The sequence below is a fragment of the Blennius ocellaris genome (genome assembly GCF_963422515.1).
Source record: "Blennius ocellaris genome assembly, chromosome: 20".
Classification (NCBI taxonomy): Eukaryota; Metazoa; Chordata; class Actinopteri; order Blenniiformes; family Blenniidae; genus Blennius; species Blennius ocellaris.
In genome coordinates, this window is record NC_137669.1 from 21,223,749 (window position 1) to 21,249,888 (window position 26,140).

General features: G+C 46.6%; 3 protein-coding genes across 3 annotated transcripts in view; 1 reads left to right on the plus strand and 2 right to left on the minus strand.

The window, feature by feature from the left end:
* Nucleotides 1-12,075, minus strand: part of skic2 (SKI2 subunit of superkiller complex) — a 13,632-nt gene extending 1,557 nt beyond the window's left edge. Inside the window, 27 exon segments of the mRNA XM_080515864.1 lie at nucleotides 167-388; nucleotides 1,190-1,333; nucleotides 1,335-1,401; nucleotides 1,494-1,620; nucleotides 1,742-1,877; nucleotides 2,577-2,681; nucleotides 2,765-2,902; nucleotides 3,073-3,204; nucleotides 4,376-4,494; nucleotides 4,617-4,728; nucleotides 4,912-5,022; nucleotides 5,360-5,572; nucleotides 6,163-6,259; nucleotides 6,358-6,504; nucleotides 6,602-6,708; nucleotides 6,806-6,890; nucleotides 7,526-7,672; nucleotides 8,747-8,892; nucleotides 8,987-9,142; nucleotides 9,275-9,438; nucleotides 9,755-9,808; nucleotides 9,908-9,982; nucleotides 10,098-10,212; nucleotides 10,410-10,527; nucleotides 10,789-10,910; nucleotides 11,694-11,812; nucleotides 12,004-12,075. Of these exon segments, the coding sequence (XP_080371990.1) occupies nucleotides 167-388; nucleotides 1,190-1,333; nucleotides 1,335-1,401; nucleotides 1,494-1,620; nucleotides 1,742-1,877; nucleotides 2,577-2,681; nucleotides 2,765-2,902; nucleotides 3,073-3,204; nucleotides 4,376-4,494; nucleotides 4,617-4,728; nucleotides 4,912-5,022; nucleotides 5,360-5,572; nucleotides 6,163-6,259; nucleotides 6,358-6,504; nucleotides 6,602-6,708; nucleotides 6,806-6,890; nucleotides 7,526-7,672; nucleotides 8,747-8,892; nucleotides 8,987-9,142; nucleotides 9,275-9,438; nucleotides 9,755-9,808; nucleotides 9,908-9,982; nucleotides 10,098-10,212; nucleotides 10,410-10,527; nucleotides 10,789-10,910; nucleotides 11,694-11,812; nucleotides 12,004-12,016 (3,291 nt within the window). The 5' untranslated portion in view covers nucleotides 12,017-12,075.
* A 222-nt stretch (nucleotides 12,076-12,297) lies between these two features.
* Nucleotides 12,298-17,021, plus strand: nelfe (negative elongation factor complex member E). The gene is made up of 11 exons (XM_080515928.1): nucleotides 12,298-12,320; nucleotides 12,710-12,795; nucleotides 13,110-13,179; nucleotides 13,464-13,609; nucleotides 13,926-14,000; nucleotides 14,346-14,383; nucleotides 14,463-14,857; nucleotides 15,350-15,494; nucleotides 15,594-15,648; nucleotides 16,632-16,734; nucleotides 16,821-17,021. Exons 2-11 carry the CDS (start codon nucleotides 12,721-12,723, stop codon nucleotides 16,892-16,894), a joined length of 1,176 nt encoding a protein of 391 aa, XP_080372054.1. The 5' UTR covers nucleotides 12,298-12,320; nucleotides 12,710-12,720; the 3' UTR covers nucleotides 16,895-17,021.
* A 2,182-nt stretch (nucleotides 17,022-19,203) lies between these two features.
* LOC308144685 (uncharacterized protein) lies at nucleotides 19,204-26,140 on the minus strand (the record flags this gene model as incomplete). The annotated part of the gene is made up of 5 exons (XM_080515865.1): nucleotides 25,826-26,140; nucleotides 22,073-22,281; nucleotides 21,784-21,978; nucleotides 20,885-21,091; nucleotides 19,204-20,319 (listed from the first exon to the last, which is right to left on the minus strand). Exons 2-5 carry the CDS (start codon nucleotides 22,274-22,276, stop codon nucleotides 19,204-19,206), a joined length of 1,722 nt encoding a protein of 573 aa, XP_080371991.1. The 5' UTR covers nucleotides 22,277-22,281; nucleotides 25,826-26,140.

Sequence of the window (26,140 nt, forward strand, 5' to 3'; positions counted from 1 at the left end):
GCTGTTGTAAGTTTGTGTTTCCCCCTGGGGAGGAATAAAGCTCTCTACTCTGCTCTACTCTACTCTACTCTAAGTGCCCAGTAGCCATCACAAAGATGCGGCTAAAGCTCGCGGCACTCCGGCGCTATTAAACCAATTACACGATGAGACATTGTGCAGAAAACACTTGCAGACGTCGTTCGCTTGTCCAGTGATTAATAGAAAACCACTTAATCAAAGACTGTTCAATGTGAATTTCAGTGACTGCCGCCGACCACAGAGTGGATCTTGTCCAGACCTTGATCCTCTGGTGATACTCCGGCAGCAGCGTGAGCGACTGATCCGACACCAGGAACATCAGCCGCTCCAGCTCCTCCTCCACCACCATCCGCTCCTGAACCCGGGCAAACTGAAACACACGGGAGGAGTTTGATTACCGATCACGCCTCATAAGGAGGCCAGTTACAGCATCGATTTCTAATCCCCGCCCCGATGAATGGAGACACAAGAGTAGGTGAATGTAGGCCGATAAGCGGCAGCAGCAACACCGAGAGCTTCTTCTTATCAAGGGAAGTAATGAGCTTGTGTGCGTGAGACGGCTGCAATAACGGGCTTTTGTCAGAGAGACGGGCGATGAGCTGCAGCGGCGAGTAATTATAGAAGCAGCTCTCGGGTCTCGCGTATCCTCGGTGAGAACAAACCGGACAAAACGACACAGAATCAAAAGATGGACTGAGAAACGGGGGGAAAGTCAGTCAGGATAATGCGCGAAAGGCTGTTTTTATTGGTAAACACTCAAAGTGTTCATCGTTCAGCTCTGAGGCGCATTTTCCAGATCACTCGGGAGTTTACACAGGAAGACGCCGATATAATAAACAGAAGTGCCAAAATGACTGATATCATAAAGTCATGAGGAAATTAAAGACTGAAGTTAAGTGCAGATATCCATCAAAGTCTATTAAGTCGTGCTACAAGTGCAAATACTTCATAACTTGACACTTCAGCAAAAGAGTGGTGGATTTAATATCTCTGGTAAAGGGGAGAAGCTCAGAAATAAATATATAAAGAAGAAATGCAATTGAAAGAGACGTCTACTTGTGAAATCAGCGTGTTATGTAAGATGGTGAAATTAATTAGCTGCAGATTTAAGCCGCATCAGAGGAATGTGACGGCTTTATGAGCAAACACACACACACACACACACACACACCTGCTCTGCGAACGTGGGCGAGTGGATGCAGTTGAACTCCTTCAGCGTGTCCCGCAGCACGTGGGTCCTCATCCAGCTCTCCACCACGTCCACGCTCTTCAGCTGGAGGTCGTTGACGGGGTCGAGCGAGGCCACGCCGCCGGGGGTTGGCCTCGGCCAATCGCAGCAGCTCCTGCGTCGCCGTGGAGATGGCTTGGCCGGGAGGCTCGTGCCTGAGGACGAGGTGGAGACGCAGAAGTGGGACGCGAGCGAGTGGCGGGCGCCCCGACGGGGCCGGGGGGCCGGAGGGGGGGCGACGACGCACTTGAACCGCGGTTGTTGCCTCTTGTTGTAATTGTCGATGATCCTGTCGGGGATGACTTTGAGGGTTTTCACCGTGATGGCCGAGATGTCCTGGAGCTTCAGCTTCCTCACGGTGTGGCTGCAGGGACCTGAGGGAAAGGAACGAATTTCACCAGTGAGAGAGAAAAAAAAAAAACAACCTTAAGAGCGTTTAAGGAAAGCAAGTTCAGTAAAAACTAAAGTTCGGCGCCGGCGCGGAAGTGGCGCTACCTTCGGGATGAAGAAGAGCCGTGTTGTACAGGTGAGGGAAACTCGTGATGTCGTTGCCTGTCCCTTCTCCTTCCTCGCTGCCCTTCTCACAGATGACCAGAGCTGTGAAGGTGCGATTCACAGAGTCGCTGGACACCTGGGGCCGACAGGAAGTGGAGGGAGACGTCACGAGGAAAGAAAAATAAGATAAAATGAAGAAAACATTTACGCACAAGTCCCCGGTTGTATTTTTCTAATCGGCTTCTCAGTCACTACAACCTGCTCTTTCAGGTGCACTTTGTTAAAGAACTCTGGATTATTGTATTTATGATTTTTATTATGTGCTTTCTATGTTTTCAGTATTTATGGTTGTTTTTACATGAACCACTCAGTGTGTGCAGTTTGAAATTCCCCTTATGGGATAAATAAAGCATCTTGAATCTATTTAGAATAAACATGCTGATTTACTGTAAACGTGCACTGAAATGACGATGAACAACAATTTAACTCTGGATTAATAAAATATTTCTGTTGTATTTTACACATGCACAAACTTATCAGCATTTAAAATCCAATATAGTTGTTAAACGAAAGCTTCAAGGAATTTAAAACACTTTTTTTCCCGGGTGTTATTGTCGATTTTCATTTAGTCAACAGGGAACCGACAGGATTATCTGTGCTTGTGTTTACCGAGCTGAAAAATTTAACGGGACACTGACGCTTTATTTAAAATCCGATTACAAGCCAGACGGCACCTTATAACCTCACATCTGCAAGGAGCTGCAGAGGAGTTTGTTGAACTTCCTCTCACGTGGAGAAGAAGCTGCACCAGCGGCAAAGGAAGAAACCGTCCCACCTGCAGAATGACGCCCAAAGCGTTCAGGTGCTGCTTGTTGTTGACGACGACGACCCGGCCCACAGACAGAGCTTTCAGGCCGCTCACTGACTCCAGGATGGCTCGCTGGAAGGAAAACATCACGGGGAAAGTTTAAAAATAAATAAAAACCATGAAAAAAAAAACCCACGTCGACTCGTCAAGCGAACCTGAAGGGTCTCCATGGTGGTGCGCAGCTCTGTCACGGTGCGGTAGTAAGACAGCAGGTCGGACAGCTGACCCTCCGTGTCCAGGACGGGAAGAGACAAGCGTGTCTGCTTGAGCTGGCTGATCTGCTTCTCAGTGGCCTTCAGCCAGGAGGAGGAGGAGGAGGAGGAGGAGGAGGAGGAGGGAGGAGGAGGAGGAGGAGGAGGAGGAGGAGGAGGAGGAGGAGGAGGAGGAGGAGGAAGAAAACACCGGTCACCCGTCGTCGCCCCAGGGACGACGTGAGACGGAGCGCGAGGACAGAGTGACCTACCTGAGTGTCCCGGTGGCTCTCGGAGAAGCTCCTCCTCATCATGTCGGTGACTCGCAGGGCTTCCACTCGCAGCAGGTTGAGGATCATGGTGTAGGTCAGTCTGAACTGAGACTGCAGGACGGTGGGTTTCCCCTGAGACCAGCCAAACGCCGACAATCAGCCGAGACCCCGTGTGTTTAAGGTTTTATTACTTTAAATGCAAAAACTAACTTGGACCTCAGAAGGCCAGGTTTCACTTATAAGGCTGATATAAAGCGCAGACACTCAAAGTATTTCTGTCCTCGTTGAAGTACTTCATTAAGACCAATAAAAACACAGGAAGTAATTTGTAATATACAAATTACTTCCTGGAGGCGTCATCAGACTGAGAACTTGTGTATTTTTTAAGGTCAGTCCTTATCAATACAGGGTTCTGACATTTATATACAATAAAATGTATTCAGGAACACTGGAAATATTTTGCTGTTTGTAGCCAAACATATTCGTTGATTGAGAATTCTATAGAAGGACACAGAAAATAGTTTAAAGCAAAATACCTTAAATGCCTAAAATCACGAAGATTTTCTAGACATTGGGCAGAAGTTAAAAAATATATCTTTACGTATTCTCCGACTCTGAATAATACCAATCAATCTGTGGTTTGATTTCCCTCTGATGTGCCTCGTATTTTCCTCAGTCAAAATATCGTAATCATCAAGGTAGGAAATTAATTACAAGTAATGTACTTGTAATAAATAAATAAATAGTAATTGACTTCAATACTGATAAGTCACAAGCCACAGCCGAGTCCGTCCACATCTCCGATCATCATTCAAACCTTTTAATCTGGACATTGATGACGAGCCAGCGCTAAAAACACCCAGAAGTTAAAGGGCAACAACAGTACAATTACTTGTAATGAAGTACTAGAGTACCATTGTCCACCTCCGGTCATCAGTTCTGTTCACGCCTGAAATAGTTTTACACCGTTTGTATAAGAGGAGCTTGCGGCTCCCCTCCATTTAGATAAAGAAAATAAAAATGTCCCACTGGAGACAAGAAATAAATATGAAAAGGGAGAGAATTTATGTTGAAGCGCTCACTGGAACAAAGGCGCGGAGGGAGATGGAGCTGGAAGAGCCCACTCCACCGTATAATTGCATGCTAAATGAATAAGTCGGCATGCGACACCTTCCCTGAATCACATCCAAAACAAACAAGAGCTCTGCTGGAGACGTTACCAGGAGACTTAATACCACACGATATGAAAGCCCACGTGGACGAGATGAGCTCTGAGGTGTTTTTCCAACACGGAGGGCCTCACCAGCATCATGACGTGCAGGTCTGCCATCTCGTGCACGCCGGCCTTGCACAGGATGATGACGGTGCCGGTGGCGTCCAGCCCCCGGCGGCCCGCTCTGCCCGCCATCTGAATGTACTCGCCTGCAAAGGCGGAGGGGCAAACAGAGAAGACGCCGTTTGTTCTCTCTCGCCTTTAGTCAGATGAAAGAGAATAACGAATGTTGGCTGGGAGATGAAAGGAAAAGAGAGGGAGAGGCTGAAACCTGGCAGCAGGTTTCTGAAGCCGGTCCCGTCGTGCTTCCTGATGCTGTCGAAAACCACCGTCCGGGCCGGCATGTTCACTCCCATCGCGAACGTCTCGGTGGCAAACAGCACCTGAGACGGTCAGACGGTAAATAGACAGGCTGAAATTTAACGACTCCGCCGGGATCTGCGCCCTTCATTTAACCCTTCCCTAAGGAAAGGAAGGAAGATTGACCCCCTTTTTTTAAATACATAGATGTATAGGAATAGGAGAAAAGGGCCTCGGGTTTGGCGTCGGAGCCGCTCGTCTCTCACCTTCACGAGCCCTCGGGAGAAAAGCATCTCGATGACCTCCTTCAGGATGGGCAGGATGCCGCTGTGGTGGACGGCGATTCCTCTTTTCAGCAGGTCTCTCATGAGCAGAATCTGACATTTTCAAACAGGGACGGAGGAAACGGGCGGCGTTAAATCACCACTTTCACCCATCAGACGCCACACAGACCCTGCAGGGGACGTACACCGGTGATCTCTTCATCATGGCTCCACTTAGTGGGTGGAATACGTCAACATTGTGCCTTTAAATTGAATGTTTTAGAAGCAGAAAGATGAAGTGTGATGATTTAAGCCAGACAAACACACACGGTGTAAAAGTTCAGGAGCTTGTGAGACGATTTCATCTACAATTGTGAAACCACATATTAATCATAATTAATTAATCAGTATCTCCAGCTGCAGAAGCAGGGACTGCATGGCGGCTCTCTACCTGGGGCAGCTGCCGGTCGGCCCCCCGCAGCCGGCTCAGGCTCTTCTGGAAGAAGGAGTGGATCTCCGCCTTCTCCACGGACGAGGTGAGGTCCATGGAGTCCAGCGAGCGAGCGTTCTCGTCGCAGCGCGTCCGCGAGAAGGTGAAGGCGACCACCGGCGTCTGCTGCCGCTGGGACAGGAAGTGCAGCAGGGTGAGCCACACCGATCGGTCCTGAGGGGGGGGTCCAGGGAGAAATGAGGTTAGGAGGGTCAGAGAGAGAGAGAGACAGAGAGAGAGAGAGCGAGAGAGAGAGAGAGCCAGAGAGAGAGAGAGCCAGAGAGCCAGAGAGAGAGAGACAGAGAGAGAGAGAGCGAGAGAGAGCGAGCGAGAGAGAGAGAGCCAGAGAGCCAGAGAGAGAGAGAGAGACAGAGAGTGAGAGAGAGAGCCAGAGAGACAGACAGAGAGAGAGAGAGAGAGACAGAGAGAGAGACAGAGAGAGAGCGAGACAGAGAGAGAGAGAGACAGAGAGCCAGAGAGAGAGAGAGAGAGAGCGAAAGAGAGAGAGCCAGAGAGCGAGATGGAGATGGAGAGGGAGAGATGGAGAGAGAGAGAGAGAGAGTGAGAGAGAGAGAGCCAGGGAGAGAGAGAGACAGAGAGCGAGAGAGACAGAGAGCGAGAGAGACAGAGAGCGAGACAGAGAGAGAGAGAGAGAGAGTGAGAGAGTCAGAGAGAGAGCCAGAGAGAGAGCCAGAGAGAGAGCCAGAGAGAGAGCGAGAGAGAGAGAGAGAGCGAGAGAGAGAGCGAGAGAGAGAGAGAGTCACCTGACTGGCTGTGGTGTTGTGGGAGACGTGCTTTGCGCCGAAGGACTGGGCGTGTTTGCTGGTTCGCTCCTTCTTGGCGTCGACGGCGGCGTAGTACCTGGGCGGGGTGAAAAAAAACAAGTGACCACTCGACGTTAAATTGGTCAAACCCTAAAACCGGCCTCGCGACGTGGCCACACGGACGAGGGGTCGCACCCTTTGGTGAGGAAGTTTCCGGAAGCGTCCATCAGCAGAAACATCTCTTTCTGAGTCTTGGTGCTGTTCCCAGTGTAGAGGTGATGCTCCAGAGGCACCGGCCTCTTCATCGTGCTGATCACATAGATGTGCCTCTTCTTAATACGGCTGTGGGATTTAAAGAAAAAAAGCAGCTGCTAAATGTTGATTTAAACAGTTTGTTTAAGCAGCAAATGAGCCAAGTGTGATCAAACATCCTCCTGACCCGATCCATTCACTGAACTCCACAGCGTTGGGCACGGTGGCGCTGAGGAGGATGATGCTGACGTGATCGGGAAGCATAATCAGAACCTCCTCCCACACGACGCCCCTCTAGAGGAACGGGAAAGGGAAAAGCTGGGTCACAGTGCCTGTATTTGTCTTTGAGCCAATCAGAGAAGAGAAGGACGCTCCCCGCCCCCGCCCTGACCTCGGCGTCGTTGATGTAGTGAACCTCGTCGAAAATCACCCACTCCAGGTCTCTGATGACCTCGGAGCCGTTGTACAGCATCGACCTGCGACGGGAAGCAGGCGAGAGGGAAACGCGTGTTATTTACACACTGGACGCCATTTAGATAGATAGATAATTACTTTATTCATCCCCGAAGGGAAATTGTTTTGTTGCAGCAATCTGGTACATACGAATATTATAAAATACGATAGAATAGAAATAAAAGTAAAAAATATCTGGGTAGAAGACATAAAGTAAAACACAGAACGGAACCTGGGCACTTAGAAATAAGCAGGAGATAAAAGCAAGATAAATAGATAGTAAGGTGCAGTGGCAGAGCCATTAGAAGTAGGCATTATATAATAATAATAACAATAATACAGATAATAACAATGTGTAATAGTGTATAATACTCGTGTATAGTACTACTAATAATGGTAGCAATAATATAACAATAACAATATGGTAGCAATAAAATAACAAACAATAACAATATATATATATCAGTAATAATAATAATAATAATAATACCAATAGTAAAAAGGGAAAAATGTGGCGAGAGCAGCATCGTTACAAGAACATTAGTTCACATCAGAATCTGAATTTAAGGTCAATGTTTCATTAAAGCTGGAAAAAAAAAAAAAAAAAAGCGTTCAGCTGCTGCAGCTCATGAGTGAAATGAAGAGAGTTGAGTTGTACCTGAGGATCTCAGTGGTCATGATGAGGCAGGAGGATTCAGGACTGAGCTGGACGTCGCCCGTCAAAAGTCCAACGTCCCCAAACGTGTTCTTAAAGTCTCTGAACTTCTGATTGGACAGAGCTTTGATAGGAGACGTGTAGATTGTTCTATTAAATTAAAAAAACACACACAAAAGATGCTCAAACTGGAAGACAATCATAATTTCTGCAGACGTCCTTCACTCGTATCCTCCTCACGTTCAACTACTTCACTCGGGCGGAGAAAGTCATTTATAATGACTTCACTCTCAACATTCTTCTACTTTTCAGGAAACGTTGACTGAAGAAATATTCCAAGGCCGTTCACCGCTTCACACATTCCTCACAACTGCCTGGAAAGCCAAACCTTCACAGATAAGAATTAGAATCAGTCTAAAATCCTCCACAATGAAAGACGACAGAAATCCACACGGACTGCTGACCTGCATTAAAACCTCACAGTGAATCAAACCTCTGGTGGAAAAGCAGGTTAAACAGATCTACTCTACATTACACGACACTAAATATGTAATTTAAAAGCAAATAGCTGAATCAACACAAGAGGTATACAATATAAATACATGTGTATATAAGATAATTATTAAACAAGCTTTAATGTTCTTCAGGGACCACATAAAGTCCAGTTTCATCCCGAGTGACCAGACTGGTAAAATAGTGCTATAATAACATTTAGATTTACACTTTGAAGTTTTTCTTAGCTGTGGCTCACAGTGTGTCAGGAAATTGTCTGTATTTTTACAAGATCAAACAGTTTAGTACTGAAAATGATTACAATCTCAACATAAAGTCAATTTTATTTAAATTCTGGTGCAAAATACAATGAAATGTTAAAAATAAAAACCCTCCTTGCTTGGTGGGACCAGATTGGAGCCTCTTGCGGCCTTATGTTGTCTGAGATAAAGTGAAAGTGAAGCTCCAGTAGGAGTGACGTCTAACTGACCCTCTGAGGGGATTTTTGCGATCATTACGCCGGGAGCGTAGAATGGACGCAATCATGTATCACCTGCAGCCTGAATAGTCCAATAATCCGTTCCAGCCCAAGTATTTTGTCCCCTCAGCTGGAAATCTGGCAGGAAAACCCGTCCCCCTGTCTGCGTTTGGCAGGTTCTACCGCACTAGCCTACAAAACGAAGCCAGGGGTAATTAACGACGGCAGACACACACACACACACACACACACACCTCGTCATGTGCTTCTGCGAGAGTGCGATGGCGTACTCGGCCACCACCGTCTTCCCCGCCGACGTGTGAGCCGCCACGAACACGGAGTCGTGGGCCTCCAGCCGCAGCACGGCCTGCTTCTGGAAGACGTCCAGCTCGAACGGCCACTGCAGCAGAGCGGGACAGACGCACAGCGTGCCGCTTTAAACCAAACCGAGAGACGCGCGCTGGCAGACGCCAACGGGCGACGGGGTTCCGCACCTTGAAGGCCGGGTTGGGGACGCGCTTGTGGAAATCCTCGCAGGGCGACGTGACGTCCACGGGTATGGCCCATTTCTTGGCGGCCGCCGGGTTTTCGTTTGGCTTCGACTGCTTGTCTTTTCCTTTCTCCGGTTGGGACGAGGAGGACACGGCGTCCTGATGTCAGAGGGAGAGAACGGAGACTGCTTTAAATTTCTCATGTTGCATAACTTCAAAAATGACTTTGTATGTAAAAAAAAAAAAATTAAATCAAAATGTTTAACCCCGTTTGTGAACTTGATTTAATACCTTAATGCCCAGATCTTCCAGGCTGTTTGTTCTTGGTAGTTTTGGAGCTTCTTCGCTCGTTTTCCCCCCGTCCTTCTCTTCTGCGTCCGGCTGCAGGTCATAGATGTCCTCCAGAGTGTTCAGGAGGGACATGAGGTTGACCTCCGACCTCGTTATTCTGCCCTCTGCAATACACAGTTTAACACACAGAAAGTTGTCAAACAACATCAAGAGCATACGTTGACTTCATTGCATTGTAAAATAACCTGTGTCACATTAAAGTGACTGAATAAACAACATGATGTGAGGTTTTTCTTTATCTTTTTGTTTGACTTACTTATAATCCAGAATTTATATGTTGTAATGTTTTTTCATGTTTATGTGTGTTGTTTCACTCGACTTAGTTTTCTCGTTTGTACACTTGTGGGTTTTTTTCTCATTTGTCTTTTGGCCTTTTTTGTTGGTTATTTTCTAACTTGCATGTCTTATTTGGCGTCAAACCTTTGTCAGTGAAGTCCATCCCGGCTTTAAATCCAGGAGGCACTTTCACTAAATCTGTGAGAGGAAAAAAAATGACAAACCGTTACCATGACAACATCATCTCTAACATTTTCCCCACAATTTTTCAAATACAAATTAAAAAAAACAAACAACCTTTTTCAAAGTCTATATCCTCCTCCAGCTCGGACTTCGTCTTGATTTGTTCGAGGGTGAGTTCCTCCATTCCTCCTGTGGAAATCGGAACAAGACAGATGGTGGAAAAAAAACAACAAAAAAAAACCCCACATGACCAGCAAACATCTGGACACGTTTTCAAAAGATGTCTTGAATGATTAATCCGCACCGGGGAGAAAGGGGTAGTTGGTATTGCTTCCTCGGAGGCTCTCTGACGGGGGGCCGGGCTGCCGCTGCAGGGACAGCGAGTTCTTGGCCGAGAGGTCCGTGTTCTCCAGGAGAACCTGAACACCGATCAACAAGAAGACCAAGAAGTGGACAATTTCATCATTTAGCCACTTTTTTCTAGTGTATTGATGGGAAAGATCAGCTTCTCTGTTTCGAGGTAGTTTTATTTTTATAGGTATCAGCAACATATGCACGTCAAATCCTGTCAGCAGAGACGGGCTGAGAAGAGAAGGAAACGTTGTCCCCACTTCACCTCTGTGAAGTCCAGCAGCATCCCTGTGGTTGGATCTCTGACGACGGAGAGGCCAGAGTGAAGCGGAGACGGAGTGCAGTTCAGCAGCGAGTCGGCGTTTATGTTTCGCTGAGTCACCCTGATGAGGAGGAAAACACAGTAAATACAAGGGTCTCTCCACAAACTATAAATTCACTGAAAAGTCGCCCTAATTCACTTTTTTTTTTTTTAAACAAACAATTCAGATTTAATTATTTTTGCTTTTACGGCTCATAAAATCCTGATTTGATGCCTCAGAATAATGAAATATTTTATATTTCATGTCATTAGCAAAAAGGGATTATTGTACATTGAAAGGTAAATTCATCATATACACGTTGAAGCCTCCTATTGAACGCACTTGAGAAACTTCTGGAAGGAAAAGTCTGTGCTGTGGATGGGCAGCCAGGCGGGATCCCTCAAGAACTGCTTCTCCACTTCCGTCTCCAAGTTCAGGCTGGTGGGAGGGAGGCCGTGTGGGAGCTGTGCCAGAGGAATAGCAGAACTGAGTTTTAAATATCCACTCATTTCAATGCGATCAAAATCTGCACTAATACGGCAATTCACTTCAAATGGCCAAATTAGAATATTGTAAAATCCCTACACAATGCCTGAAGAGTTCTAAAATCTTTCTTGGTTTTATTCTGTAGAGTTTTGATTATATGTTGTGAACAACAGAATTTTAACCATCGGCCATCCTCATATTGGAAGAATTTAACCAACTAGAAAATGAAAATGAACGTGCGAGGTTGTTGTCCATGGGCTCTGAACTGTATTCACTTCCTTTTCAATAGATAATCTTTAATAAAATGGAAGATTTCTTGATTTCTCTCTCTAGTAGTGTGTGTGTGTGTGTGTGTGGGGGGGGGGGGGGGGGGGGGGGGGCATTCTAAAATGCTTTAAAAGATGGATTGAAGTGTTGCTTGAAAATATACCTGATACACCTTATATTTTTCCTAAACTCAGACTAACTGTCATTTCAAGTAAAGCAGGCCCAAAAACGCGATCATTTCCTAAAAGGGACTAATGAAGCATCAACTTGATTTGTTTATATTATTCTATATTAAAGAGCCATATTAATAACTGCTCTCGAGCCACTAGCTGTTTAAAGGTACAATGATTTTCCATCAAGCTCGAAAAAGCAAGATTGTTGTATTGTGGTTTATGAACGCACTGTATTTGAATGAAGTGAACATTGGCTGCCATTGAATGAACTGAATAACAATGAAAAGCCCCACTTAAGATGTGAACCGAGGCTGTACTCACGGTGCTCTGTGGAGGTAACGGCTGGCCGGCCAGTGGGTGTGTGATGAGCTCGAACCTGCCGGAGCATCCCATCTCCAGCAGGGACATGGGCAGGTCTGCGGGTCCCACGGGGGGCACGTCTGCGCAGAAACAAAACAAAGAGCATGAGTGCAGTAAAAACAACAACAACACAATCGAGTGAGTCACGATCCATGCGACCATTAAATCCCTGACAGCCACATCAGCACAAAGAGCGGCGATAGGACAACCACGCGCTTGTCGACGAGACACGAGTAGGAACAGAGAGGCTTTGCCACGAAACAGCACTCACTGATTCTTTCCATGACCCCTTTTCTCCAAAGACAAAGATTTGAAAGCCTTAAAGTTGCTGGACAAAGTTGCCGTAGCCGTCCCGGAAGTTGTTTAAGGCGTCAACCGGAAGTGGCTGGCAAGCTTCGCGCAAAGAGAAACAAAAAGTAAAATTTTAAAATATACTTAGATTTTTTGTTGTTGGTGTAAATGATTCAATTCGAATTTTTGAATGTCATACTATAAATAATACATTTAAAAATAATGATTAAAAAAAATACCCCTTGTCGTGGCTGTGACGTCATATTTACGCGCCTGTGTTGCTGTTTATACCTCCGGGTGAGTGAATTTAACGAATCAAAATCTTAAATAGATGCAGTTTAAAGTCGTTTATAACACAATTCAATAAATCCAACAAGGTCGGAAGAAGATTAATTATATTTCCATTTTCTTCAGGCAGATTTCCTTGTGTTCTGGGGGAAATAGATCACTGAGCTAACGTATGCTGGCTGTTAGCTGCAGCATTAAGAAAACACGCTTTGTAAACTCAGGGTTCAGTATAATTAAACAATGTGAAATTCTTGTGACTTTCTTAGTGGCGTAGTGGCCGAATAAATCGCAAAATAACTGCAAAAAACGTCGCGTAAAAAGCGGAATGGAACACTAAATCTCCTCTGAAATGTTGCAGTTAAACGTGCACCTTTCACAAGCTGTTATTTGTGTTTTAGTATTTGTCACCATGGTGGTGTTTCCAAGCTCCCTGACCGAGGAAGAGGAGGCACTGCAGAAGAAATATGCCAAACTCAAGAAAAAGGTACTTGGTGATCCTCATGTGAAGAGAGATGTGAGACTCATTTGGAAGCAAAGTTTTTATTGTAATAATCATACAAGGACTCTTTAATCAGTACATACCAATCCTGGAATGTTTTACTTTTTCCTTTGTGCACACCCGGTCAGAAATGGACAATATTTGTTTTTATTGATAATTAGGCAGCAGAAGTATTCACAAACTCTACTAAATACGTTTTGAATGAAAGATGCTTCTTTAAGTGTGAAAAAAGTCTTTTATGGATTTAAACTTTTCTAAGTGGATTTATAATGTCCCTAATGTGCGAATCCTCCTTGCAGAAAAAGGCGCTGCTTGCTTTGAAGAAGCAGAGTTCAACGAATCAGACCAACCAGAGCGGCTTGAAACGAAGTCAGTGTATTTGACTATATGACTTTTTTTTTTTTCAAAGCTGGCACATTTGTGTTCACATCTCAAAGTAATGCAGTTCCTTATAACTTACAGAAAGTCATATATTGTCTATGTTTTCATAAGAGACTGAAGCAGCAATGATCTGTTGATAGTGAAAATGACCCAACAGCTGTTTTAATATTCAATCATTCTCAGGCTTGCATGCATACAGTCATGGGGGTTGAGTAAAATATTCATGCATATGCTGCGTATTACTGTTTTAACTCTACGCTTCTTCGTTGCAGCTCTGTCGGATCAGCCTGTCGTCGACACGGCGACGGCGACAGAGCAAGCCAAGATGCTCATCAAGTCGGGGGCCATCAGCGCGATTAAGTCTGAGAACAAGAACTCTGGCTTTAAACGCTCTCGGATGCTGGAAATCAAACTGAAGGTGACGCGCGGTTAAACACACACTGTGACACACAATGACCGTCATGGTATTTCCGGGTGTCTGCAGGCAAGGCTGTCATGAAAATGTGTGAATATCAAGAAAAAAATAGAAAAAAAAACCCAATCGCCATCACACACTGGTAGGGTCTGCTGATAGGCTACACATGAGTGATTGAAGTATAATCTTTGGATCATGTATCTATTACACTGACATTTCTGTGGCTCTTCTCTCTTCAACCCCATTAAAAGAAATGAACGCAGGAGTTTTCCTCCCCGCGTTCTTGTAATTGTCCTAATTCATGTGTTTGCCGGCACAGGACCCAGAAAAAGGCCCAGTTCCTGCCTTCCTACCATTCCAGAGGAGCGTCTCTGCAGACGAAGACCAACCTGAGGTACCGGAGCGTTACACGTTACCTGACCAACTGTGTTCCAACCAATCATGTTAGTTTCCTGTATGATAACCTGCTGGAACTGATGTTATTTACTCCTTGGTCACAGTGAGTGAGACTCACTTGTTGGTGTGTCACATTTGGAACAAAGTGGAGAAAAGAATTAAACAGCGACTTTATGACGAGGAGGTTTTCCAATGTCTTGACTCAGTCACGTAGATCTACAGTTTCAGTATCCGTCGTTCCGCTCGTCTTAAATCATGCTGTTTTCATATAGAATCCCACAGTTTGAGGTGATTTTGGATCAATATGTACACCTGTGTGACTTCACTGTGGTGCTTCTTCCAGTCGGGAAAGAGAGCGCAAAGGAAATCTTTATACGAGAGGTAAAGTCCAAAAGCCGCCAGCAAAAAATCAGACCAGAGACGCTGCGTCTCGAGTCTCACGCCGTTTCGTCCTCTACAGCTTCGTCAGCTCCAGCGACCGCTACCGCGACGAGGAGGATGGCGGCGGCGGCGGCGGCGGCGGTGGCGGTGGCGGCGGCGGCGGCGGAGGCATGTCGTCCAGCCGCGACCCGGAGAGAGAGCGAGACCGAGGAGACCGGGAGCTGGACCGAGAGAGGGACCGGGACCGAGAGAGGGACAGGGACCGGGACCGGGACAGAGAGAGAGACCGGGACCGGGACCGGGAGAGAGACCGAGACCGGGAGCGGGACCGGGAGAGAGACCGGGAGAGAGACCGAGGCAGAGACAGAGACCGGGACCGGGACCGAGAGCGTGAACGTGAACGAGACAGAGACCATAGCAGAGAACGAGACCGGGATCGGGACCGGGACCGGGATCGAGATGGACCCTTCAGACGTGAGTTGTCCCGGATCCAGAGGCACAGCGCAGTGAAACCCTTGTAGATAGATAGATAGATAGATAGATAGATGGATATATAGATGGATATATAGATAGATAGATAGATAGATAGATAGATAGATAGATAGATAGATAATTACTTTATTCATCCCCGAAGGGAAATTGTCTTGTTGCAGCAATCTGGTACATACAAATATTATAAAATACGATAGAATAGAAATAAAAGTAAAAAGTAAAAATATAAAAATATCTGAGTATGAGACATAAAAGTAAAACACAGAACGGAACATGGGCACTTAGAAATAAGCAGGAGATAAAAGCAAGATAAATAGATAGTAAGGTGCAGTGGCAGAGCCATTAGAAGTAGGCATTATATAATAATAATAACAATAATACAGATAATAACAATGTGTAATAGTGTATAATAATTGTAACGTCCATACTATGAGTTATAGTCTGCCCCCCTCCTGCCGTTGCGCCCCCCCACAGGCTCGGACTCGTACCCGGAGCGCCGAGGCGTGCGGAAGGGGAACACGGTGTACGTTTACGGCTCGGGCCTGGTGGAGGACAGCCTGCGCGCTGCCTTCTCCCAACACGGGAACATCATCGACCTCTCCATGGACAACCCCCGCAAGTATGAGCGCTCCCGAGAAGAGAAAAAACAACAACAAACGCAACAAAGAAAAATCGACCGGCGGCGTCCTTAAACTCCCGTCTCTCCTTCTGTCTGCAGCTGCGCCTTCATCACGTTCGAGAAGATGGAGTCTGCAGACACGGCGGTGGCTGAGGTAGGTTGGTTGGTTGGTTGTGAGTCGGGCGAGAATAAATCGACGACGTAAACGTGTGTGGGTGAAACGGAACGTTCCAAAAACACTACGAATAAGGAAAATGTAAATTATTGGATGAGAGCGGCGCCGCTCAAACGTCTTACAGTGTGGAAATGTTATTTTTCAGTGCAACACATACACAGCATGAATAAGGAAATAACATTTAAATATATGAGAATAATAACACAAAATAATAACACAAATTATTGGATGAGAGCGGCGCCGCTCAAACGTCTTGCAGAGTGGAAATGTTCTTTTTCGGTGCAACACATACACAGCATGAATAAGGAAATAACATTTAAATATATGAAAATAATAACACATATGTGAACAATTCAAGCTAAAATCAGTCTATCTTTCCTTTTTTCCAACTGTATCCAGTTATAACTTTAAAATGACTATAACTATACTATAATGGAAAATACGTGCTGCAGAGGAAGAAAATAGTGAATTCTTCATGAAGTAGTCCTTTACACCAAGACAAATTGGAAATATTTTGAGTTTTGATTCTTTATAGATCAATAAAACGCCTTTTTAACTGTTACAGTCCACTTTAGATCAAACAGCTGTAACTTGTCCCAGAATTAAACGAGGCTCAGGCTGGTGCTGGTACGTGAGCTCCCCCTGGTGGCAGGTGGTGGAACGTTAATAAAGCTGTGGATTATAATGTTACAAAAATATTACAGAACTTAAAATAAAAAAATTAATATATATATGTAAAATTCTTGTGAATCTTGTGGGTCCCCATTTTATTTTTTTTATTTTTTTAAAATTTCACACACGTTTGTTGTGGATAATTTTTAACCATTAAGCTAATCGATCCCTGTTGAGGAAGACTTTTCTCTTCCTATTCGTAGTTTAAGCTCATGTTTACACGCCAGGAACGCGTGACTAAATGTTCAGCGTTTTATTCGATCTTGACTCGGCGTCTCTCATCTCCTCAGCTCAACAGCAGCACGGTGGGAGACGTCCACATCAAAGTCAGCATCGCCAGGAAGCAGCCCATGCTGGACGCCGCCACCGGCAAATCCGTGTGGGCTTCTCTGGGTAAACTGTTGATTTTAGACGCCGATCGCGCCGCCTTGTCCGCCCGCCGTGGGCTAACCTTTCTTCTTCTTCTTCTTCTGTCACAGCGGTGCAGAACAGCACAAAAGGCTCCTACCGGGACAAGAGGAACCAGGTGGTGTACAGCGAGGAGTTCCTGTGATTTACGCTCTTTTATTTTCTTTCTTTGTGCAGTTTGTAACGCAGGATGTTTTTCTTTGTGTCGTTGATGCGTCGCAGCCTTGCTGTTGACACACATTTGTTTTCTGAGCTGAATAAAATTTTTTTTATCCTGCGTCAAATCTGTATCTCAAGAATATTTACAGAAAATTGTATATTTTTCACTTATTTCCATCATAACATGCAAACTAAAATCCTTCCTAAATCCTAAAAAGAGAATTATGGCTTCAAACATGAAATATTCTCATATTTTGAGATGCTGCTTTCATCATTTTCATCAATTATAAAGAACAAAAAGTCCCCGATATAATTTAGTGTTTAACAAATGTATGTTTCTTTTTTTTATTGAGCTTTGACAAAATAATCACACAAAAAGAACAGAGAACACAGGTTGGTTCAAATGTATGTACATTTTAAACTGGATATCTTTTTTTTTATTTATACCCTATTGAGAATAGATCATTTTCAGAAAAATAATTTTATATTGTTTTTAACCTTAATATCCAAAAATATTTAGATATTGCCATTCTAATACAATAAGATACTAAATGTACCTAAAAACACAACTTAAAATAAACTTATTTCAAATATGCCAATTGCATCCTCAATTAACACTCTTTAGACAGATGTAGCGGCAATAAATACGGTTTTAGGCTTTTATATTGATCAACCTGTTACAGGCCAGGCTTCACTTTGGTTCCTTGATCTAAATTTGCCATAAATAGCATCAACCAATCATACAGTGGACACAGATCATGTGTCTATATGTGAAAATCTTGACAAGATCGTGTTTATGGTCTGAGAGGATCAATGATGAAGCCGAGTGGAAACTTTTCAGGCGTTTTATTCACACTCTCAAACCATTTGTCAGCTTCTGCAAACGACACATTCCATTACTTAATATTACAAATGTTATTTCAACAGGTTAAGAAAAAGCAACGCTTGATTCAGTGGGACAGCTACAAAAACGGAAGGAAAACCAAGAAGTGGATGGCTGTGTTTGTCTGCTTTGGTTTCAGGGTCGTCGTCTCTCCGCTTCCAGCAGCTGAAATGTGAAATACTCAGGTTTTATTTATTTTTTTCTCTCCCCGTGGCAGTCAGAAGCTGCTTCTTCGTCTCACGACTGTCAGGTCACCGCTGGAGGTCCTTCAACCCCGGAACCCCGCTGCTCCTCAACAGTTCAAACACAATCTCTTCTCCTTCTCATTGCAGTCGGAGCGCCGGTCGTCTTATCAGCTGTCGGGATGCAAACCGAGCCGGAGGCAACTGTGGTGCTTCTCTTTTTGGTGAAACTTTTGCTGGAGGAGTTCGTTGGGAATTTATCCGAACACCGAAAGCCCAAACTGACACATAAAAAGTGTTTTCCTCGCCTGCGGATCACATTTCTTCCAGTGTTAATCATCAAATTGTGGAGCGGTTCTCAGGACACACACCAGCCAGGGATTTTGCATAATCATGCAAAGTAAAGGTCCCATATTATGCAAAAAGCACCTTATAATGGTTTAACAGCAAGACGTGTGCCCATAGGATGTGTACGGGACCTCCTCACTTGCTCGCTCTGTATTTTAATAATTTTCCCTTCATGATGTCATATGAGTAAAATAACCACTCCCTCTGGTAGTGGACAATCACTTTGACCCTCCCACAGGTAGATGAGCTCTGCTATGAAACTACGAGCGAGCTCATAAGAGGGACTTCTACACTGGCTGGACCTCTGAGCCCTATGTGAAATAAAAAAACCCCCACAACAACAAAAAACTGTATAATATGGGACCTTTACATTCTGTGTCAGTGAAGGACACCGCCGGTCATTAAGTCTCAGACGAGTTGAACGTGTGACCGTACTAAACCACCATTAACCCGATTTCAAAACGGTTTTCATTTCCGTCTTTAACAAAGAAAACATTGTGAACTTTTTTTTTTAACAAATCACACAGTATTATTCCCCTTGGGGAAATCCCGCTTTTTCTGCATTTGAAATCGCAGAACAATGTCGTTCCGACACAATCCCGCCGCTATTTGAAGTTGTCGTGGCAACAGAAGCCGAGATTGTTTGTTTGTTTTATCCGAGTCTGTGGTTTAGGATAGAAAAACCGTGAAGCTTTCAGCGGATATGAACGCAAACATAGAACTCAAGAGTCTCCCTTATCTGAGGCCAAAAAAAAAAAAAAAAGAAAAAAACTCAGTGTTTTCACTAAGCCTGCTTGTTCAACAGGCTCCAGATGTCGCGGCTCCAAACCGGACAGGTTTCCGCCGGCGGGACATTTGTTTACATGTGAGGAATTCTTTGGCCTACGACACTTGTTCAGTAACCACGCACTCTGGCTCTTCCTCTTGTATTTGCACCCCCACCCCCACCTCCGCCCCCGCCCCCGCCCTCTCCCGCTCCTCCTGCTCGTGGAGGGAGTTCTGCCCCGTGGTCTTGCCGTGCTGCTCCTTGAGGTGGCGCCGCAGCGCCGGCTTGTGGGCGAAGCGGGCGTGGCAGTAGGCGCAGCGGTGCGGCCGCTCGCCGCTGTGCAGGTTCATGTGGTCGATCAGCGTGGATTTCTGCGTGAAGGTCTTGTAGCACAGGGGGCACTGGTGCGTCTTGCCGGCGCCCCGGTGCACCGCCATGTGCCGGGTGAGGTTGCTGGAGTGGTGGAAGTGCTTGCCGCAGCAGGGGCAGGAGTACAGCAGGTGGGTGGAGCGGGAGTGCACGGCCAGCGAGTGGGCCGAGGGGAAGGTCACGCCGCAGTGCTCGCAGATCACCGGGCCCACCACGCTGGAGGTGGAGCCCACCACCGCCACCGACTCGTCGCCTCCCTCGCTCGCCCCGACGCCGCCGAGCCCCGAGCCGCCCTCGCCGCAGCTCGACTCGTCCAGGGAAAACTGGCTCAGGCTGTTGGCGGCCACCTTGTCGCCCTGGGCGTCGGCGCCGCCGTAGTCCAGCTGCGGGAGCTCCACCGAGACGTAGCCGCCCGCCGCCTTCAGCCCGTCCTGGCTGTAGTCCAGCCCGAAGCCCCCCCCCAGCTGGGGATTGGAGAAGTACCACAGGTCCTGGTGAGCCGCGCCGGACGATCGCTTCTCCTGAGACGAGGCGAACTTCTTTCGCTTGAAACCCCTCCCTCTGCTCCGCCCCCGGCCCCGGGCGTTTTTATGCTCGCTCAGTCTGCACCGGAAGGCCCGGAGAGCCTCCGCCGACAGCAGGTCGGCGCCGAGCTCCTCCTCCGCTGGATTCAGGTCGTACTCGCCGGCCTCTTCGGCGATCACGAGCCCTTCGCCCTCCGGGAAGCCGGCGTCCAGGTGCCTGTCGGAGGGAGCTCCCCGCTCCTCCGCGTCCCTGTTGTTCTGCTCCTCTTCGGAGATGTACACCCTGAACATGTTGTACTCCTCCTGCCTCGACTCGTCCTCCTCGTCCGACGCGTTGACCTGTGAAGGAGTTGAAGAGTTGAAGAGAGGGTCTGATGACTGCCTGGAAACATCCAGACGACGAGTCGCGTTGTTCAAGCTCAGAATTCGGCATCTTTACGCCTCGTCACCGTAAAAGACAAAAAAAAACCTAAAAATGAAGCAGAGGAACTGAAAATTGGGTCTGATATTAGTTGTACTTCTGCAGGACTGTCCAATCATGGAAAAGATTACCCAGCGTATCATAGACATCTCTAACAGTAACCTCTCAGTACTGCCAGGTTTTTTAATTGAAGTTAATTCTACAGCCATAAAAAGTCCCTGCAAAAGATGATAAAAAGGTTGTACCTCAACTCCGATCAGAGCCGGTGGCAAAGCTTATTACAGAGACATCAACGAGAAGCAAACAGAGCGAGAACAATCCCCCGGAGGATTCCGCCGTCAACAATCAATGTCGAATCAATTCCAAGAATCAAGCAGGAGAAGAGCACTTACCAGGCGAGAACAAAATCCCAATTGTTCCCATCAAAATCAACCTAAAAGTGTTTCCTGTTGACCAACGGCGTTGAAGACAAGCGTATAATACCTTAATGCACGGCTCGTCCAGAACAGGATTGTCATCCTGGTGCAGAGAGCTGCCCTGTGCAGGCGCCTCGCCGCTGCTCTCCTCCCCCGAACGCAGCGGCGGGCTGTGCTGGCTGGCCGGGGACGACTGGCTGGCCAGAGTCGGGACGAAGGAGCGAATGCTGCCGCTGACTATCACCGGTCTGCCCTGGCTGTCTTCCACCGTCATCTTCAGGGGGAAAAAAAACAGAATTGGAGTTTGAAAACAAATGGAAAAACTGCATCAGTGGAAGTATTGAATTGGTTAAAAAAAAAACTAACTTTGAGGAATAGGTGAGAAAAGTGGGGGGGGGGGGGGGGGGGGGGGGGGATCATATATCTGGAGAGAAAGCAGCAAGGACACTCCAGATTGTCCATGTCCACCCGTCCCGGGACTTATCAGAGACAGAGGCGGGTCAGAATACAGAGAACCGATCCTCAGAATCACTGGGCCGAAGCCAAAGTAAAAAGCGTAGAACAATCCCCCCCCCCCGCCGTGAGAGGAAATCACTTCCAAACTGCTCGGGGGGTCACAAGCCTCGACTCCATTGATGCTATTTACACACTGCAGTGCAGGACGGAAGCGCGACGTGTCCTCGGGGACAAACGGAAACACTGAACACACCTCAGGCCAAAGAACACCAACACATGTTAGCGTTTAGATTCTCCAGCGAACACCGGAGCGCTTTCGTTTCACTCTTCCTGTATATTCCTGTTCCTTCTGCACATTTCTGGAGCTTTATCGCTCGCGTGACTCTTTATACACCAAAATGTTGTGCACAAATAGTAAATGGTGAACTGCAGAGGGAGCGGCGGCTTCTCGTGTCTGCCAGAAAAACCACATGCTTTTGAAAAAAAAAAGGACTCATTCCGAGGACTGACCTTGGGGGCAGAGGGATTCTTCAGCTGCACATACTTCTCCAGCGCCCCTCGGCAGCGCTCCACAATGTGCTCCATCTGCAGGTAGCTGGCCGCGGTCAGATAGTTGACGATCTCCTCCAGCTTGAACTGCAGGATTCCGGTGTAGCAGGACTGCAAAAGGTCACACACCACATTGGAGCTGTACAGCATCGACACCTGGATCACAGAGGGGGGGGGGGGGGGAGACGCCGTTGTTGCAGGAGCTTTAAAGACGCAGTGGGAGCAGGGTGCAGGGTGCCGTCCGTCCAACCTGAAGCTTTGCCGAGGGGTTGAGGAGGAACTGGTCTCTGAGGAAAGGCGAGCAGGCGGCCAGCACCACCTTGTGCCCCCGGAACGTCTGGTAGTTGCTGGCCACGATCGTGACGTCGCAGAAGTGCTGACGGGACCGCAGAGAATTCATGCTCTTCAGGGTCTTGTCGCCGTGGCCCGGTAGCCGGAAGAACACCATCTCCATGTTGCCTGCGCGGGAACACAGTGGATTGAGCGAGAGAAACGGCAGCATGGCGGTGAGGTGGAACCTCTCTGTGGTTCCCTGTGCATGGTGGGCTTCGTTTCTGGATACCACACTTTATTTCCACAGCACAGACGTGTGGGTGCAAAGTTAATTATTAAATCAAAGGTTCCTGTGTAAATGGTGAGTTAATGGTGTGTGTGTGGATCAGACTGCCTCCTGTCATTGCCACCCTGCGACCTTGAATTGGACAAAGTGGCACTGAAGACACATGGACGGACCCAATTAGAAGGAAAAGGCCGACACAAAATGCAAGGAGACACGCGAAGACGACACTGAATACCTGACACAGAAAAGCACAGCGGCGTGACGTGAAGCGCAGCCACCTGGGATCAAAGACGGTATAAGCTCCTCTCTGAAGTCGCATGAACTCAACATGGAACGGGGCTCACAGCACAGAGAGGCACAGGCTATTTTTGGACACTTAAAAGTCTAATATAAAGCTCAGGCCTTTTCCTCAGACATCAATTAAATCCTTCGGTGTGCTATAACGGAGGACTGGAGGACAAACTGTACAGAAGTATACAGAACAACTATGTTACACCTGTGTGTGCAGGGTTTACTTTGAGCATTCTGGGTTTGACTTAGGACTATAAAAAAATCACCCCAGAGCACAGCCAGCACCCCGAAGAGGAAAAAGCAGTATAGAAGATGGAAGGATGGATCAAAACGGGTGCGAAAAGGAACCTCAAAAAGCCTGGATGGATTAAGAAACGAAACAACCCCGACTTAATGCCGACAGACTTTGTGATCAATTTGTGACCTTGATGCTGGTTTATCGTGTGACTTTGGTCTAGAATAGGTCCTGCATGTGTGACGACTCCAGAGTTGTGTCCAGTTTGCACCTTTCATGTTACATATTTAAGACTTTTTGCACATTTATTTGTCACAAAGTCCCATTTTGCTCATTGGCTTTGATATTTTCTAACACTTTGCTGGGTGAGTCTTTTGCAGCGGTTTTATTCCTCTCCTCTGAGCCTTTGGCCATACTGCATCACATTCTTCAGTCCTTTGTGTCACCGGCACTTCTCTTTTCCAAGAATGTGTCTCATGAAGCAGGACTGTTTTCTTTCACTGGTTTAATACTAGTGAAATCGGGAACGGCGCAGCTCATAGTGCACCTAAAAATCCTCTATTAACTTGTTATTTCCAAAACTGGATTATTGAAATTCCTTGTTATGAGGTCGTTCCAAATAACTTTCCAAAAGGCTTTTAGCAGATCCAATGTGCTGAAGCAAAGACACTGGCAGGCACTTGCAAGAGACCGTATTACATTTCGCCACGACTCCCTGTGAAGCCGAGAGGAGAATTCATCATCGCTCCAACTTAGAAAGCTCTTAAGCCCTGTGATATCTTAAAGGTCTGATTGTACCGCATTATCTCGGGAGAACACTTCGTTCTGGAAGACCTTCAACTCTCCCGAAGTAGAAATGGAGGCGGACCGTTGGGCTCTCCTGCTCCTCTGCTGTGATAACGGCTCCATGAGAGTTTAGCGGGGTAAACCCCCTGCTACTCCCAAGACGACGATGATGATGATGATGATGGTCGTCTTCCGGCTGTTCTCATCAGACGGCGATCTGCGCATTTGAATTCGCAAAAGTCTTCCGTCTCAAGGCCTTCCTCTCACCTCATTTGCTTTGCATTTTAGTTATTCTCCATCATACTCTGTGATGTTTCAGTATCATTTATGTCTCATATACCTTTTCCCCAGAATATTCCAGGCCTGTTAATACTGGACCTCGGTCTTAATTGCAGCTGTTATATTTCATTAAGCTCAGTTTGTGACACGAGTCAGTAGTTTAGTGTAATGTTGGATGCTTTTGCTTTTCATAATCCATTTCCGTCTCTTATATTTTACATTCATTTGTAGCTAATACAACATTGTGTTAGATTTGCGATAGTCATTTCCTTTTTTTCCATCATGTCTTTGACCTCCAGAACCACCGTGAGAAACGCGGGAGTTATTTTGACCATGACTTATCCTTCAACTCCCACGTTTCACCTGCGTAATGTTGCTTCACTCAGATACACGTTGACTTGAGTTAGTTCATGCATTTGTTACTTCCAGAGTGTGAAGAAGTCTTCAACTGATTGAGAGTGCCGACCCCGTGACATCACTCCTGTTAAACCCAGAATAGAAATTATAATCCTTCTTTTAACCTATAAGTCTCTTAACATCCAGGCTCCATCATATCTTTCAGCGCTGTTGGTCCCATCCTGCACTAAAACAACACTTGGTTCTCAGACTGCGGCTCTGGAGGTTCCGAGGTTTTCTAAAATTAGAACTGGTGGAGGCAAGAGCTTTCAGCTCTTAGGCTCCTCTCATGTGGAACCGGCTCCCAGTTTTAGTTGGGGAGGCCGACAAGCTCTACTTTTAAGGTTCGGCATAAACCTTTTTTCTGTTGAACGACACTGACCCGCAGGACTGGTTCAGGCCACCCTGGACCGTTTCCTCGTTAAGACGGCTGGAGGAACTAGACAGAGCATCTTCCCCTTTCCACCACTGCCATTGTTACGTGTCGCAAACATTTCCCTCTGTCCTACAGTCTGTGTTCTGTCTCCTCCGGTGGGCTGATCTTTGTCTGCCGAACGGCGTATTGAGAATCCCTACCCCCTACCCCGAACCCAGGGTTTGAATTCCTCCCCAACAATCTGTCTGTCCTGTCTTTTTCTGTCCTTCCACCCCCTCACCCCGTCCACCACAGCAGTCTCCACCTCTGAGCCTGGCTCTGCAGGGTTTTTTGTGTCCAGGTAGAATTGCTTGATCTTTCTCTGTGAAAGCTCCTGGTCATGTGTCATTACAAATAAAAATCAACTAAACTATTTCCACGTCATAAGTCAGTGAGGTGGTTTAATTTACAAGCTTATCTTTTATAGCTATTCTGAGTCCCTTTTAGATCATTTCCTCCCACTACAGAGTCGTTTTCTGCCCGTTTTTTTCACGGATTTAACGTATTTTCCGACTCATCTGTGCAGGATTTGGGTGTTTTTTTTAATATCTGCTTGTTTTTGGTCTATGTTATTTTCTCCTTTTATGGCCACTTTGGAGGCAAGTTTCAAGTTAATGCTTCTTCCTTAATTTATTTTTCTTCATGTATCTACTTTCGGGACTTTCAGAGCTCCATTGCTTGCAAGAGTACCGGAAAATAAACAGTTGGAGGAGCTGAACACACCGACGGTCCATCCTTAGGACGATAAAGACGGAGTATTGCGAGGTTCTACTGAGCTATTGGTGTTTTTTTGCAGAGAGAAGCGCCACGCCGGGTCAAACAAACGTCGCTGACGGAAACGTTTATTGGATTTTGGACAAACAAACCGTCCCCTTCCTGTCCAGCTAGCTAACAGGAGCGACGGAGGGGAAGAAGCGTAAACAGGCCAGCAACAGTTCGCTCTCTCTCTCTCTGAATCTCTCCTTTAAATAAAAAACAACAAACAAAAACAAAAAAAACAACAATTTCTCCCGGGGTTGATTCAACTTTTCACGCCCTTTACCTTCGCGTCTCCTCCGTCAAGGCCGAGCCGTGCTCCCGGAGAACAGATCCGGCGCGTCGTTGCTGCGGCAGCCGCGGAGGGAGGTGACGCCACTTGACCCGCAGTCCGGGCTCATTCCTTCAGCCCGCGGCCGCACCGACACCCCGGCGTCTGTTTTTTCACTTCACGGCCTCCGTCGTCTCCTTCTCCTTTCCACTCGGAGGAACCGCGTCTCGCAACGAGCAAAAACAAACCGGAGCCAACCAGCCCAGTGTCTCTCTCTCTCTCTCTCCCTTTCCTTCTCTCTCCCTCTCTCTCTCTCTCTCTCTGTTACTC

Excerpts from the sequence above, each read along its gene's own strand:
- nelfe (XM_080515928.1), top strand. The coding sequence starts at position 12,721 with ATGGTGGTGTTTCCAAGCTCCCTGACCGAGGAAGAGGAGGCACTGCAG. Across the intron at positions 14,001-14,345 it reads CAGACGAAGACCAACCTGAG|TCGGGAAAGAGAGCGCAAAG; the intron begins GTACCGGAGCGT and ends TGCTTCTTCCAG. Across the intron at positions 14,858-15,349 it reads TCGAGATGGACCCTTCAGAC|GCTCGGACTCGTACCCGGAG; the intron begins GTGAGTTGTCCC and ends GCCCCCCCACAG.